The sequence below is a fragment of the Galeopterus variegatus genome, unplaced genomic scaffold, assembly GCF_000696425.1.
Source record: "Galeopterus variegatus unplaced genomic scaffold, G_variegatus-3.0.2 Scaffold6, whole genome shotgun sequence".
Classification (NCBI taxonomy): Eukaryota; Metazoa; Chordata; class Mammalia; order Dermoptera; family Cynocephalidae; genus Galeopterus; species Galeopterus variegatus.
In genome coordinates this window covers 817,934-832,987 of record NW_007726117.1, presented here as the reverse complement: position 1 = coordinate 832,987, position 15,054 = coordinate 817,934, and the positions used below count along the sequence as shown (strand labels likewise).

Sequence of the window (15,054 nt, the reverse complement as noted above, 5' to 3'; positions counted from 1 at the left end):
GGAGGGGGCGGGGCTGAGCGTGGAGCCCAGCTGGGTGGGGGAGAGGGGGGAACAGTGAACGGAGGGCGAGGGGTGGGGCTTGCAGGCGGGAAGGTGGAAAAATGGGAAGGTGGGAGGCCAGGCAGGGTCTACCCGACCGCAGAGGAAGGTGGCGGGGAGCTGGTGGAGGGAGAGGGCACTGGCCCTGGATATGGGCTGGGGGCGCCTGGGTTCTGGTCAGAAGTGAGGAGGAGGTGCTGGAATAGAGCAGGGTCTGGCGGCTGGAAGTGGAGGAACCGGGAGAAAACTTGGAGAGTTTAGGGTGGTGGGGCGCTGGGTCAGGCTGGAGCTGAGGCCAGGTGTGGGTCCTGGTGTGAGGGTGGAAAGATAATGGGAGTGTGAGTGAAGCCCAGGAGCTGGCTGTGTCAGAAGACTGAGGAGGGGACTGGGCACTGGACCCTGTCACACTGCCACTTGGGATCACGGACGAGAAGAGAATCGTGGACAGAAAAATTCATCCACAGGCCCACTCTGTTCTGGAGTCCAAACATGGAAGGGACTTAGGATAGGGGAAGGCAGTGGCCTCTGAAAGCTAACAGAGGTGTGGAGGGGCGGGAGAAAGAAGGGCCCTCCATCCCAGCTTTCTAGAATCCAGGTGGAAAGGGGTGAGGGACAGTAAAAGGATTGGTTGTGTGTGTGCAAAGGAGAATGTCCACTCGTTCTGTGCCTATAAACAAATGAAGACAATGGAAGTCATGAAGGTCCTGTGTATGATAGTGGGAAGCCCTGGTGCTGTGGCAGTCAGAGGAGAGGCATTTTGGTGGAGGCAGATGGGTCAAAGGCAGCTTGCTGGTATCAGTGGAGGAAAGTGTTTCTATCAGAGGAAACAGTATGGGAAAAGGCAGATGTGTAAAATGATCTCCAGTCCAAGAAATAAATCTCCAGTTTCTTAAGGATTACAATATGAAGGGAGGCATCAGTAACTTACAGAGACTGTTCAAATAGATTTCCCCTCTAAGCTTGGAGCTCCTAGGGTTCCTCTCCATTTCCCCAAAGTACAGCAAGGGCCTGGCCCGCAGTAGGTGCTTAGTGAATGTTGACTAAATAAGTAATTGAGCTGTGGTGGTGCTCCTCAATTTCCTCATCTACCCACAAGAATTTTTGTGAGAATCAAACAGAATAATGTGGGTGAAAAGAGTTTTGTAAACTGTAAAGCAGTGTGCAAAAGAGAGATGCCGCTGATGTTCTTGTGCAGGTTTGCCTCAAAGGTGTGCCTACATTCTGTTAACCATCCTGCCCATGGCTATCACTTTCCAATGTAGAGAAGGAATGAAATGAACATTTATCAAACATCTATTGTGTGCAAGATAGAATGCATAGAAAGCATATTCCTAGTGGAAAGCTTGGCATTTAGTAGGTGCTTAATAAATGGTGGTATTATGATACTGTTTCTGTGGCTCTAAGAGATCTGGGAAAACAGTGAGGAGGTGCGCTGGGCTGGACTAGTGGTGATACATTGGCAGTGGGAAATAGCTTAAAGAAAGGATTATGGCTTTAGGGAGAAAAGGCATATAGTAGAGTAAAGTCCACATTTGCCCAGCTTCTTCCTTATCCTCATTGATAAATGCTTCCAGTAAGAAGACAGGAATTGCATTTATTGAGCACCTGCTATATTCCATATACTATGCTAGGCACATTACCCAGATTACCTATAATCTTCCCGACAATGCTTATTTTACAAACAAGGAAACTGTATCTTGCTCATATAAAAATTTTTGCCAACATCTCATAGCTAATAAGTGATAAAGCTGGAAACTGAATCTAGTCTGTTTTATTTGGAACCCCAAATATTTCCCCTACTCAAGATGACTTGCTAGTAGAAAATGTGAAACACAGAGACAAAAAACCCCAAAAAACCAAAAAAACAAACACTCTCCCATGTACTAGTTTTAATTCTTACAACAGTTTTGCCAGGGAGCCATATTATTAACTCATTTTATAGAAAAGGAAACTGAGGCTCAGGGTGTGATTTGCCTAACGTTACACAACTACTGAGACAGCCAGGGCTCAACCCAAGTCTCTCAGACTCAATCTCATGCATTTTCCATCAAAAGAGAGATTCACCCATTCACTTCTTTGCTGCATGTGTTGAGTTGATCTCTTCCTGATGGATTTTAGGGCTCTCTCCCCTTCTCGTCCCTCTTTCCTAGAGCTGGCTTCTTTAGGAGTGTATTTCTGCCACCCATCAGACTGAAAGGGTTATTTATTTTTCACAGCAACCCTTGAAGGAGCCATTTCTTTCTTTCCCCCCAGTCTGGGACTGGGGATGGTCCCTGGGCCTTCATCTGTATTGCTCCTCACGGAGACAGTGAGATGCCCAGATCTATCATTTTATGCGACTGTCACAAAAGAGAGGAAAGATTTGATCAATGTTTATCTTACAAATGCGGATCTGCACACAACCCTGTGCAGTGACCTGTCTGCTCAGATCTGCCTCAGGCGGCTGCCTGCTGGGCTGCTTTTTGCTTCTCTTCCAAATGTCTGTGTTGCCCCTGTCCCCCTCCTGAGAAGATCCCCATGGGGGCTTCCACCTTAATGTGCCTTTCAACTGAATCCTCAGCTCTCTGCCTCTCCCAATTCTCACACCACCTACTGGGAAAGCCATGCTGTGTGTACATAGCAGATGTTGACAGTACAGTATGGCAAGTACATGGTAATGAGATGCTTAGGGTGTTGGGGGTGCACTTTTACTCACCTTAAAATTGTTGTGTTTTTGTCTTCCTTAAGCCTAGGCAAATTTGGGAGTCATTAAGTAACAAAAGTTCTAGTCATGACCCTCTAAGTGACTTGCTTTGTGACCTCAGACAGATCGTTTCTGTTTGAGGAACCTCATTTAAAAAAAATTTTTTACCTGTACAATGAAGGGAGATGGATCAGACCAGAAATTGAACCTATTTTTTATTCTTACCATCACTCCCCACCTGTGGCAGGCATAGCTAATAAAGGCAGGCAAATTTCTCACTGATTTCTCATGTGGCCTGATGAGGCCACATGTACTTTTCTCAACAGAGTGTATGAAGCACACTTATATACATTCTCTTATTTAAAATTCCCAGCAGCCTTGTGAAGTAGGTATTATTATCAGATGAGGACACTGAGGCTTAGAGTTTAAGTGGTTTTCCCAAGTTCATACATTGAGTTACTGGGAAAGCTGGGACGAGTAGCCAGGCTTTTTGTTATGATAAAGCTGCCACTTGAAAATACCTTCTAATTCTAGCAATTTACGAGTATAAAGCTGGCCGCATCAGAAAAATGAAGAGTGGTAATATGACATTTACATTGATAGTCTGGCATATGGAAAATGCTTAAATATTTAGGGAAAGAAATAACATCCCCTAAGTGTTTACTATAGGTCTGTTGTTGACAGGGTGTGAGGATGGGTAAGACTCCCCTGAATCCAGAAGGGGAGGCAGACAGTTCATTGTAAAACAGGCCCATGTAATGGAGCCCCAATCAGAGGGGGCAGATGAACAAGATCTGACTGCAGAAATGAATTTAATGGGCCAGTGAAATAATATTTATTGAGTACTTCCCATGGGCCAAGAAATTGTGCCAGATTGTTTACGTACAGTACTGCTCATTCCATTTGTACCATAGCTCTGTGAAGTGGGTGGTGTTTTCTCTATTTTAAGGTAAAATGCTGTGGCTTACAGAAGCAATATGACTTGCCCAGTAATTCAAATGAGGGATATAGCAGCAATTTTAAACTTTTCCATAACACTGCAGGGTACGAAGTCTAGTCTCAGCTGTTAGCTGTGAGACGAGGGCAAATCCTCTTAATTTCTGGCCCTCAGTTTCCTTCTTGACAAGGTGGAAATAATAATTCATGTCCTTCCAACTTTATTTCCCAGGTTTATTTAGAGAATAAAATAAGATTAAAACAAGATAAAGGACCTGAAATTGATGTAAGGATCAAATCTGTTTTAGTAAAATTATCCTTTGACTAGCAATTCCACTTCTAGGGATCTCTCCCAAGGAAATAATTAGGAAAGGGAACAAAGATTATGCAAAAAAATTTTCACTGAAGTTTGATTTTTTAATGATTAAGAATAGAAAAACAACTGAAAATTAAAAACAACATGCTTATATATGCAAAGACTATCTCTGAAGGATACATTAATTGGTAACATGTTTGCCTGTAGGGAGGGGAACTGGAGATTGGGAATCAGGAATGGAATCCGCAAGATTTACTTTTCATTATAAAGCTTTAGATTCCATATTATTTATTTTTTATACTAAACACTAAGAAATAACACAAACTACAGATGGTGGAAAAGTAATACTTGCAAGTAGTAAAAATTTTTTTGAATTTTTCAATAAGTGTATAGTACCTTTTAAATTAACCTATAAGGTATAATTTAAAAATAGATGGCATTCTTGTGCATGAAAAAATATTGGAGGAAATACACTAAAATATTGACAGTAGTAGTTTCTGAGTGGGAAGGAGGCCAGCCAATTAAAAAAATTTTTTTTATACTTTTGTATAATTTACAAAATTTTTATAATGAGTGCATATTTTCATGGTAGAAATTTTGTAAACAAAGAAAGATGACTGGCAGCAGAGTGGAGGATGGTGTGAGGTCATTGTGGTTGTTTCCCTTGTTCTAGGTAGAAAAAGCATAATTCCTTTAAATCATCAATTCTTGCAATAGGTGTTGCACCTTGAAAAACTGAAAAGTTTAGGCTATTAGACAGTTTAAGCAGGCAGTGGCATCCCCGCCTCCAACCTCACTTTCTTTTTCCATGTAAATATGTAGATGCTATGTCTCAGTCTCCAAGTGTCCTGGGCATGTTCCACACCTGCCTAGTGAACCTTGTCACGGAGCAGATTGATACAAGGATGAAGGTGACAGTCTCAGATAAAAGCTTGAGAGCTGGGAGCAAAGAGAAGGAAGAACAGAGGCCATAGGAGGCTAGTGCTGACATATTTGAGGAAGTCTTTTTAAAGGGCTGCTAATAATTCTACATGTTTGTCTGATCTTTCTTCAAGAGAGCTTTAGACCTTCTACATTTGTCAGCTTCTTATTCTTACAGCTCACCTGAGAGGCACATAGAGCCACATCCACCAGTCAGTCTCACTACCTTTCTTTTCCTTTAGAGAAAAAAGCAGGAATTCCTAAAGAAAGTGACATTATCTCACATTAGGGCTGTCCTCCCACTCTCCTCTGACCACTCACCCAGTCCATCTGAGTACCCAGTGCTGAGCACAAGAAGAGATTTCATGAGGAGAAGCAGGGTACCTGAGCCTTTCAAGATGTAGAAGAAGCAGTTAAAGACTCAAATAAGACTATGTGACCAAGCGCTGGCTTATGGGGTTCAAATTAAAGTGTGCTAGGAAAAGAGACAATGGTGGCAGGTCTGAGAGGGCTGGGGTCTCAGGGAAGTCCTGACATATAATTAATATTTGCTGAATGAATGAGTGAGTGAATTGACAAAGTATCTAGGCTTTGAAGGATTTGGAATAATAAGGACTTATGGTCACACCTATGTGGAATTTACCAGTTTATAAAGGTCTCAATCATTGTTATCTCATTATCTCATTTGAATCCTGTAATAGCCCTGTGAGAAAAGCAGGGCAAAAATTGTTCTTCCTATCTCCCAGATGAGGTCCCAGAGTGATGAAGTAACTTTTATTAATTCAGCACATATTTACTGAGTGCTATTATGTGCTAGGATTTGTTCTAGAAGCCAGGCATACATAAATGAAGTACATTAAGTCCCAGATGCTCAGTCTAAAAGAGGAGCTGGAATAGTAAACCGTTCTGAAAAGATTCAAGTGCCCTTAGAGTGTTCTGAGAATGTAGGAGCAGGAGTGCATGTCTCTACCGTGCACAGGGAAGATGACACTTGACCTGGACCTACAAGGATGAATAGAAGTTTGTTAGGAGGAAAAGAGCATTCTAGGCAGAAGGAATACATGCATAAAGAGACAAAAGCAAGAAATAATGTGGCATATTTGGAGTAAAGTGTGTAATTTGATATAAGGGTAGCACAGGTTGGTGGAGAGAAGGATTAGAGGAAGATAAAGCTTAGAGAGTTGGTTCTTTGGTTAGTTGGTTCTTTGTCAAGGTGAATAGTTTGGGGTTGATCTTTAGAGCTGTGGGGAGCCATAAAAGTTTTTAAAGCAGGGGAATGATAGCCCTGTACTGAGTTCTTCCTGGAATGTTCACGTGTTTGCTCTGTTTTTGGCATTTTTTTCTTCTTCAAAACTCAACTCTTTGGCTTTTTCTTCTTCTTCAAAACTCAACTCAGGAGCTGCCTCTTACAGGAGACTCTCCTTGACCACCATGGCTCCAGGTTGGGTTAGATGCTTCCTGTGGACTTCCTCAGCCAGGCCTTCCCTCTGTGTTATCACTTACTTACTGTTTTACTCTATGTTTACCTGCTCTTTTATTCTAGTCTGTGGCCATCCAGAGGTCAGACATCATGTCTGATTCATATTTGTATTCCCCATGCCCAGCACAGGGCTTGACCCAGAACAATGTGCTTAGTAAATATTTGCTGAAAGAATGAATGGGAGGAGCTGGGTTCCACCCCAATCCTGAGACAACATTTGGAGCAGGTACAGTCTTGGGGTGATTCTGAGTAGTGTGCATTTCCTCAGTGATGCTGGAGTGGGGAGTGAGTGTGTGAATGACAGGGTGACCATTAAAAGATTGGTGAGTTGTGACACTGAAGGTGTGTTCCTGAGTGACCATAGGTCTCTCTTGCAGATGGCTTCAGTAACTGATGGTAAAACTGGAGTCAAAGATGCCTCTGACCAGAATTTTGACTACATGTTCAAACTACTCATTATTGGTAACAGCAGTGTTGGCAAGACCTCCTTTCTCTTCCGCTATGCCGATGACACCTTCACCCCGGCTTTTGTCAGCACTGTGGGCATTGACTTCAAGGTGAAGACAGTCTACCGTCACGAGAAGCGAGTGAAGCTGCAGATCTGGGTGAGTGCTGGACATCTTGGGCAGCATCGTCCTGAAAAGTGACTAGTTTGCCAGCACAAGGGTTGTGAGGTGGGGCTGGCTTGGAACTTCTGGGTCTCAGTGTCAAGTGTTAATGCTGTTTCAGGTCTGGGCTCTGGATGCCCCATGCTGGTTTTATGCAAGTTTGCTCTCCTCTGGGGGTTTAGTTGCTTCTGTTGATTAACTGTCCAAGAGGCTTTATATTGACTTGTGTAACTGAGTGACCAAGAAACTGAGCTTTGGAGTTAGAGACCTGGGTTCAAATTCTACTTCTGCCACTTACTAGATATGGAAACAACTAAATTTCTTTTTTAAAATTATTATTTTAACTTCTCGATATACATTATAGTCAATTTTCATGACCCCTTACCCATTCCTCTTCCCTCCTCCCTCACTCTCCTCCCCCCCCACATCATATCTGTTCACTTGTCTTAAAAATGTCAAGGAATTACAACTAAATTTCTTAACTTCTCTGGGACAACCTTTGTTCTTTGGGGATTATAATAGCATCTACATCACAGAGCTATTGAGTGCTTTGCATAATTCCTGGAGCATAGCAAATGCACAATAAATGTTAGCTACTGTATCATTTCTCTATTGTTGCATAACATATCATTTCAAAACTTGGTGGTATAAAACAACAATAATAATCCATTATCTCATAGTTTCTGTGGGTCGAAGATTTGGGAGTGGCTTGGGGTTCTCATGAGGTATAGTCAGATGTTGGCTTGGTTTGCAGTCATTTGAAGGATTGACTGGGATTGGAGGATCCACTTCCAAGGTGGCTTCCTGACATGCCTGATGTTGGCTATTGGCAGGAGGGCTTCCTTCCTTCCCATTTGGCCCTCTTAGAGTGTCTTCACAGAGCTGCTTAAGTGTCTTCACTGCATGGCAGCTGGCGTCCCCCAGAGTGAGAGGTCTGAGAAGCAAAGGAGGAAATGGCAATATCTCTTATGACTTAGCCTTAGAGTATTCCATTGGTTACTGATTCAATGTGGGAAGAAATCTACACAAAATTATGAATACTAGGAGGAAAGGATCACTGGGGACTGTCTTGGAAGCTGGCCACCACAACTACTATTATTGGTGTCCACCAATCGTACTAATAAAATATGTATATATTTTAGATGATATAGAAACATGTAGATCATATACTTTTCGATAATAAATTAGCACTGGGATTGGAAATTTTTAAAATTTGTGATATAAAGTACTCAAAACATGTATTGTTTATTATCTATTCATTCTACTTGTTCAGTGTATATTATTGAACATATATCTTATTGGGACAGTCTGTATACAGTACTTTTATTTTTATAAATTATATCTCATATATTAATATACCACACAATTAAAACTATGTGTTAGATATTTTAATACACCCATTTTGCAGAGGAAAAAACTCAGTCAGAGATTAACTAACTTGCCTTAAGTCAACCACTCAGCTATAAAGTGGGATTCAAACTCTGATTTTCTGATTCTAAATTATATGCTCTTTTCTCTACACAGTGCATCTATCTTCTAAAGCCCATATTTCCATTTATGATAATGCTAAATATTAATTTATACAGAAATAAAAGTTCATTTTGTTCATTTACTCTCTATTAAAGGCATTGAGGAATCATAAAACATTAGAAAGGGGAGAAGCTATACAAGTCATCTAGTTCATTTGTTTCCTAAGTTTGAACTCCAGACCAACAGCATCAGCATCACCTGAGAATTTGTTAGAAATGCAAATTCTTAGGCCTCACCTCAGACCTATTGAATCAGAAAATCTGGGAGCGGGGCCCAAGTCTATGCTATAACAAGTCTTCTAGGTGGTTTTGAGGCAGGCTAAAATTGGTGAACCAATTATCTAGTTTAACTGCCTTGTGGTGAGAGTCAACAAGCATTTAATAAAAACACCTATTATGTGCCAGATGCTTTCACTTGTGTTATCTGACATCATCTTTGCAGCCAATGCACAGAGGACTGTGAAAACACAGGGTATTTGGGGCATGGTGAGCAATACAGTGAAACTGGATTGAGGCAGGGAGGGGATGCCAAGAAAGAAATTTGCTGGAGAGGCTACAGGTTACAGCTTGGGGGTCAGGGAAACCTTGTTCAACAAACAGAGGGTTCTTGGCAGAGAGTACATGCCTGAGAACTGCTTTGGGAGCTGAAGAAATCATTACAGCTTATTTTTATCTATGAATATAAAATAAATTAATTTTCACTAATATTTACCAAGTGGTTTGATGCAGATATCTTCATTTGATTCCAATATCAGATAATCACATAACCTATACTCAAAAATCTTGAAGTAGGAGGAGGTATTCTGCCCTTCTAAGGGGTGGCAGTGGTGGCTCCTTCATTCTTTTGTTCATTTTCAGCCTTTTGTGGTTTAACTTTGCCTGGTTAAGTGGATTTATTGGTTATATTATCTAGTTTTAACTAAATGAAACCTCACAATGGATATGTGGTTTTTAAAGAGCCCTGTAAAGAAACCTCTGACTGAAGACTATACTAATTATAGAGAACCCAAGTGAGCATAAGAAAATGGTTGAACTGATATTTCTCTGACTCCCAGTACAAGTTCATCATCAGACACGTTTCCGGGTAAAATCAATGACTATCTGATTAGATCTGACATAGTCAATCACATTACTTTTGCAAAAAAAAAAAAAAAATTAGCGAAGTATTTTTGTGTGTGCATGTGCTTTTATGTAGCAAAAATAAAGTTTTCTGTACTGTTCATAAATACATTAAAATTTAAATATTGTTTACTTCATTTAAAAATTTTAATATCTTTTGTGTTCAGAAGTAGATATGTATGTGTATACAATCTATATATATATATATATATATATATATATATAGTGCATACTACACCTGAATTTTTCTTACATGCTACCCATTAGTCACTTAGTAGCTGTCTTGGTTATCAAATTGAAAAAACATTCTGTATATAGGGTTTGGTACTATCCGCAGTTTCAGGCATCCAGTGGGGGTCTTGGAACTTTTCCCTCTCCAATAAGGAGGGACTACAGTAATTGTAAAGGGTGAGGGAGGAACACATACATCTATTTATATATATCTACTTGCGTACATAAAAGTTCTGTGATTTTTTTTTTATGCTGTTTGAGCTTTGGTAAGTCGCTTTGCTTCTATGAATAGATATCTTTGACTATAAAAGCCTCACAGGTTTGCTGAAGGGGGCTAAATGTGATAACAAAATATTATGTCTGGCACATACTAGGAATGCAATAAATGTTAGGTTCGTTCCTTTCTCTGTCTCTTGGTCCACATGCAAAGGGTCACTGGGTCGCCTCCCAAGGATTCCCATCTGCAGTTGCACGTGTGCAGTGACTCACTAGCACAGTATAAAATGTTCAATTAAATTCCTCCAGCCCATTTGATCTCTCCCAGGGGATTTCAGAAAGCCATTGTCAGGGTGAAAGTTGGAGAGGGAAGAAGAGTTATGAGCATTGCTGAGCAGAACCACCCACAAAAGGAGTTTCTGTCATCTCTGTGGGATCTTGGATGATGAGGGCATTAGGAATGCCTTATTCCCTGGGGCCCCTCACCACATGAGTCTCTGAGAGCCTCCTCTGTTTCCTAAGAAGTTTACTATTGTGGATCAGAGAAGAAAATCTTACAGAGGAGAGGGGGTTTGGGGAGAATTTTCATTAAAAGGGTGTGAGAGCACGCATGAGTGTGAGGGGAGCTAGACTTGGTAATTCCGCAGAAACAACCTGACTAGAGGCCACTTACTACTGGGTGCTGGTTGCCAAGCAACCCCTGGAGACCTGTAGGAAGAGGAGAGAAGGAAGGGGCTTCCACCACCTCCCTGTGGGGTCCATTGCAGAGGCTGTCAGGTCTGGTGCTGGTCAAGGGAAGAATCTGAGGTTCTGTGGGAGGACTGAGCTAACCTAGGACTCTGGAATCCTGGGTTCTAGTCCTGTTTCTGCCCTGTAGTCATTGTGTGATCTGGAGTGGCCCTTCCCTCCATGGGCCTGTTTCCCCAACTATCAAATGGGGAAATAATCTTTGCTGTCCTTGCCTCATGAGTTGTTGTGAACATCAAGTGAGGAAATGGAAAGGGAAGCCCATGGAGAACTATGAAGTCTTGAATAGATCAGAAGGACTGTGGGTATTGTCAGCCATGCACATTCTTCTTGTATGTGCTTTAAATCATTCTTTGTTTCTTTCACACCTTCCCTCTGACCCAGGGAGGTAGTTATCTCCTTAAAGAATGGGTGGCTGAGGCCAGAGATGTCAAGTTACCAGTTCAGAGCCAAAATGTAAACTTCATTTTTCATTCCTTCAATAGACATTTATCTGGTACTCACTCTGTGCCAGGGGTGGGGATACAACCTTCCTACCCTCATGGAGTTTATGCTCTAGCAGGGAAGATAGACACTAAGTACATGAATGAAAAGGATCCCATTTCAACTGGTAAGGGCCCTCTGAAGGAAAGAATAAACTTGTGTCAATCTCAGGTAGTGAGACTCAGAGCTTGGGAGTTCTTGAACAGTGACTTAGGTCCTATAACTTGACGTGCAGCTTGGGTTCAGGCTCAACTCTACTCATAACTTAAAAGGCTAGCTTAGCTGATGAGCTTCACCACGTCAGCTCTCCCCAGGCCTGGTTCCTGCCAGGGGATGCAGTGACAGGGGCCTCCACTGTAGAAAGACAGAATCTTATCTTTCCTACTCCCACCAGTGAGACTTTTTTTGGTGACCTGCATGTCAAGAAGACTTTAAAGATAGGAGTGTCTTAAGTGTCTGAGGGGAATGGGGACCAGCGAATGGACTGGCTGGGCTCTCCAGCATTCTTCTATTGCAGATTCAAGGAATCTGTCTTTTGTGAAGGACTTAGAGGCCACTGTCCTTGCTCCTTGGTCTGTCCTGGTATTGCCATTATCCTTCCTCTTTCTCTTCAACTTCCTCCTCTGAGGTCCTCAGCCATCATGGCACTTGTGTGTACCTCCATTAGCCCACTTTTTTTTTTTTTTTTTTTTGCTGTGTTGGTGATGATTTAAAAGAGATAATGTGCATAAAGCACCAACATAGTGCCTGGCACAAAGTAAACACTCAACAAATAGTAGTTTTTATTAAGCTTCTAGGGAGATCAATAAATGGCACTCCTTTTCTTCCCCACCTAGATTTGGAACCAATTGAGAGATGGATGCAGGAGTCAGAGAGATGGGGATTAGCCCCCTTTTTTTTTTTTTTTTTTTTGCTGTGTTGGTGATGATTTAAAAGAGATAATGTGCATAAAGCACCAACATAGTGCCTGGCACAAAGTAAACACTCAACAAATAGTAGTTTTTATTAAGCTTCTAGGGAGATCAATAAATGGCACTCCTTTTCTTCCCCACCTAGATTTGGAACCAATTGAGAGATGGATGCAGGAGTCAGAGAGATGGGGAGTAATGTGAAAACCTTATTACTCTTAAAAGCTAAGGTAAAGCACACGGCTAATGTCTTCAGGCAAATGGGGCTTGTTAATACTTTACTCTGGAGTCAGACAGACATACAAACCCAGTCACAGCCTGACATGGGCCACTAGCTACAATTGCCCATACAACATGCACTCAAGATCAAAGTCCACATGGCCCAGATTTACTAATATTTAAGGATCAAAGTATTCCAGCAGGTCTGTAGTAGGAGCCTCTATCTCCATGGACAGCCTTCCTCATGGAGGCAGAAAGGAGGGTCCCTCCTCCAACAGCTCTTATTATAATTAAAGATATAGATAGTAAGCCTTAGCTCCAAAGTGGGGAGGGAGGGGTTGGGCAGAATGATGAAAGCTGGGACAAATAGGAGAAGGAGTCTTAAGAGTGAAGAGAATGACTCCCTGTATGATCAGGAGCTTAGAACAGCAAGGCTGGAGTGAGATGGGGTGTTGGGCAGTCAGGTAGGCTCACTCATTAGCTAACTGCCTTATTCCCACACAGCAGCCTTGATGAAATTTTAGGTCACCACATGGCTTTGGAGCCACTTACAAATATTAAAGCTAGTGAATATTAAATCTTAGAATGTCAGGGACCTGTATTTTAGGGCCAGTAACATAAGAGTACAATGAAATGGAAGGGAGCTTAGGAATGTGTGAAAGGTAATCACTCCAGAAACCTAGACTAAGGAGGATTGTGGCTCTGGAGCACTCATTTAACAAATATTTACTGTGTTAGACTTTGGGGATAGAGATATTTGTATGAATATGATACATTCTCTGCTTTCCAGGAACTAGTGAGACTGCATTTCCCTCTGAGCTCCAAAACTGAAATAAAATGAATACCATAATTCTCTTGTTCTGATTAAAGGAAGCAAACTAGGACATCAAGAGAGACTTTTCCTTAGAACTTAAGAATTTATAATAATGGATTATTATGTGAGATTGAGCAGTGATCTAATGGTCATCTGTATTAATTTCCTATTTCTGCTCTAACAAATTACCATGAACTTAGTGGCTTAAAACAACACAAACCTGTTATCTTACAGTTCTGGAGGCCAGAAGTCAAAAATAGATCTTACTGGGCTAAAATCAAGATGTTGGCAGGTCCATGTTCCTTCTGGAGACTCTAGAGGGAGAATCCTTAATTTGACTTTTTCACTTCTAGAGGCTGTCTACATTCCTTTGCTTGGGGCCCATTCCTCCTTCTTCAGTGCCAGCAGTGTAACATCTTCCAACCTTTCTGTTTCTGACCCTCCTGCTTTTCTCTTATAAGGACCCTTGTGACTACAATGGGCCCAACTGGATATTGCAAGTTAATCTTCCCTTCTCAAGATTCTTAATTTAATCATATTTGCAAATCCCCTTTTGCCATGTAAGGTAAAATATTCACAGGTTCTGGGGATTAAGATGTGTATATCATTGGGAAGCCATTATTCTGATTACCACAGAATCTATTAATAACATGGGGACGAATTAATATAAATTCTCCCTATCCTTCAAGGTTTTGACTCAAGTTTCTTCTCCTGTGAAGACAGCCCCCTCCACTAACTGCCTGAAACAGGCAATGTGTGTGTCTTAAGCTCATGCTGTCTGATGAGATTGGCCTGTCACTTTGTTAGGTTTCCAACAGGCCTGTGAATTTAGATATAATCACATCTCAGTCTCTCATTTGAGATATGAGGAAGCTGAGGCTCAGAGAGAGAGAGGGACTTTACTGAGTGCCCATGGTGAGGTTTCTTAATACATTCCAGTGCTCCTCCTGCCACCTTCAGTAAGGTGAAATCTAGCCACTTGAACATAAGCTCGAGACATGTAGAGAGACTGATGGGCAGCACAGAAGAATCTGGAGGCTGAACAGCGAGACTGGTGCTCTGACAAGTCCCTATGGTTCCAGGAATGTGGACACAGTTCCTGAGTATACCATCCCCTGCTTGGCTCTTATGATTATCAGAATTGATTTTTCTAGGCAGCAAGTTTCCTGGTGTGGCTGCAGAGACATGCTGACACTTTCATGTCCCCAAAGCCTGTAGGAGCCAGTTGCTGGAGGAGGTTTAGTTTGATTTTTAAAATCACAACAAACACTATAGGAAATCAAATCAGAATTGCAGGCATAGCCTGCCTTTGTAATTTGCAAATGAATGAACCAGGAATTCTGATGGGCTGTTCAAGAGACCTCCAGGACACATTCTTTGGGTCCACAACCTCCTTCCCCTCATCCAAATTGGTGTGGGAGAAAAAGAAATAACCTAGAAGCCATCTGAGCATTCATTCACCCAATAAACATGTATCATGTCACTATTATGTGCCAGGCGCTGTCATAGAGGGCAAATAAAGAGCTACAATGCAATATAAATTATTTAATAAAGGGATGAAGAAATTGTAGGAACACAAAAGATAACAGCTACCTCTACCTGGGAAAATCATTGATGGCTTCAGAAAGGAGGGGACATTGGATCTAGGTTTTGATAAATGAATACAAGTTTTTCAGGTTAATGTAGGGGAAGGGCTTTACAGAAGAAAAGACATTTGCAAAAGTATGATCGCTTTTGAGGACCCTTTATGTGTCCGGCTGTGCCAGGCTCTGTAGGGATTGGTAAAATAACATCCCTACTTCTAA

At 41.6% G+C, this 15,054-nt stretch overlaps 1 protein-coding gene across 1 annotated transcript in view; it reads left to right on the top strand.

Moving 5' to 3' along the window:
* RAB3B (RAB3B, member RAS oncogene family) overlaps nt 1-15,054 on the top strand; it is a 55,776-nt gene that overhangs the window by 834 nt on the left and 39,888 nt on the right. The window contains exon 2 of the mRNA XM_008576333.1: nt 6,753-6,980. Within this exon, the coding sequence (XP_008574555.1) occupies nt 6,753-6,980 (228 nt within the window). The remainder of the gene's footprint in view (nt 1-6,752; nt 6,981-15,054) is intronic.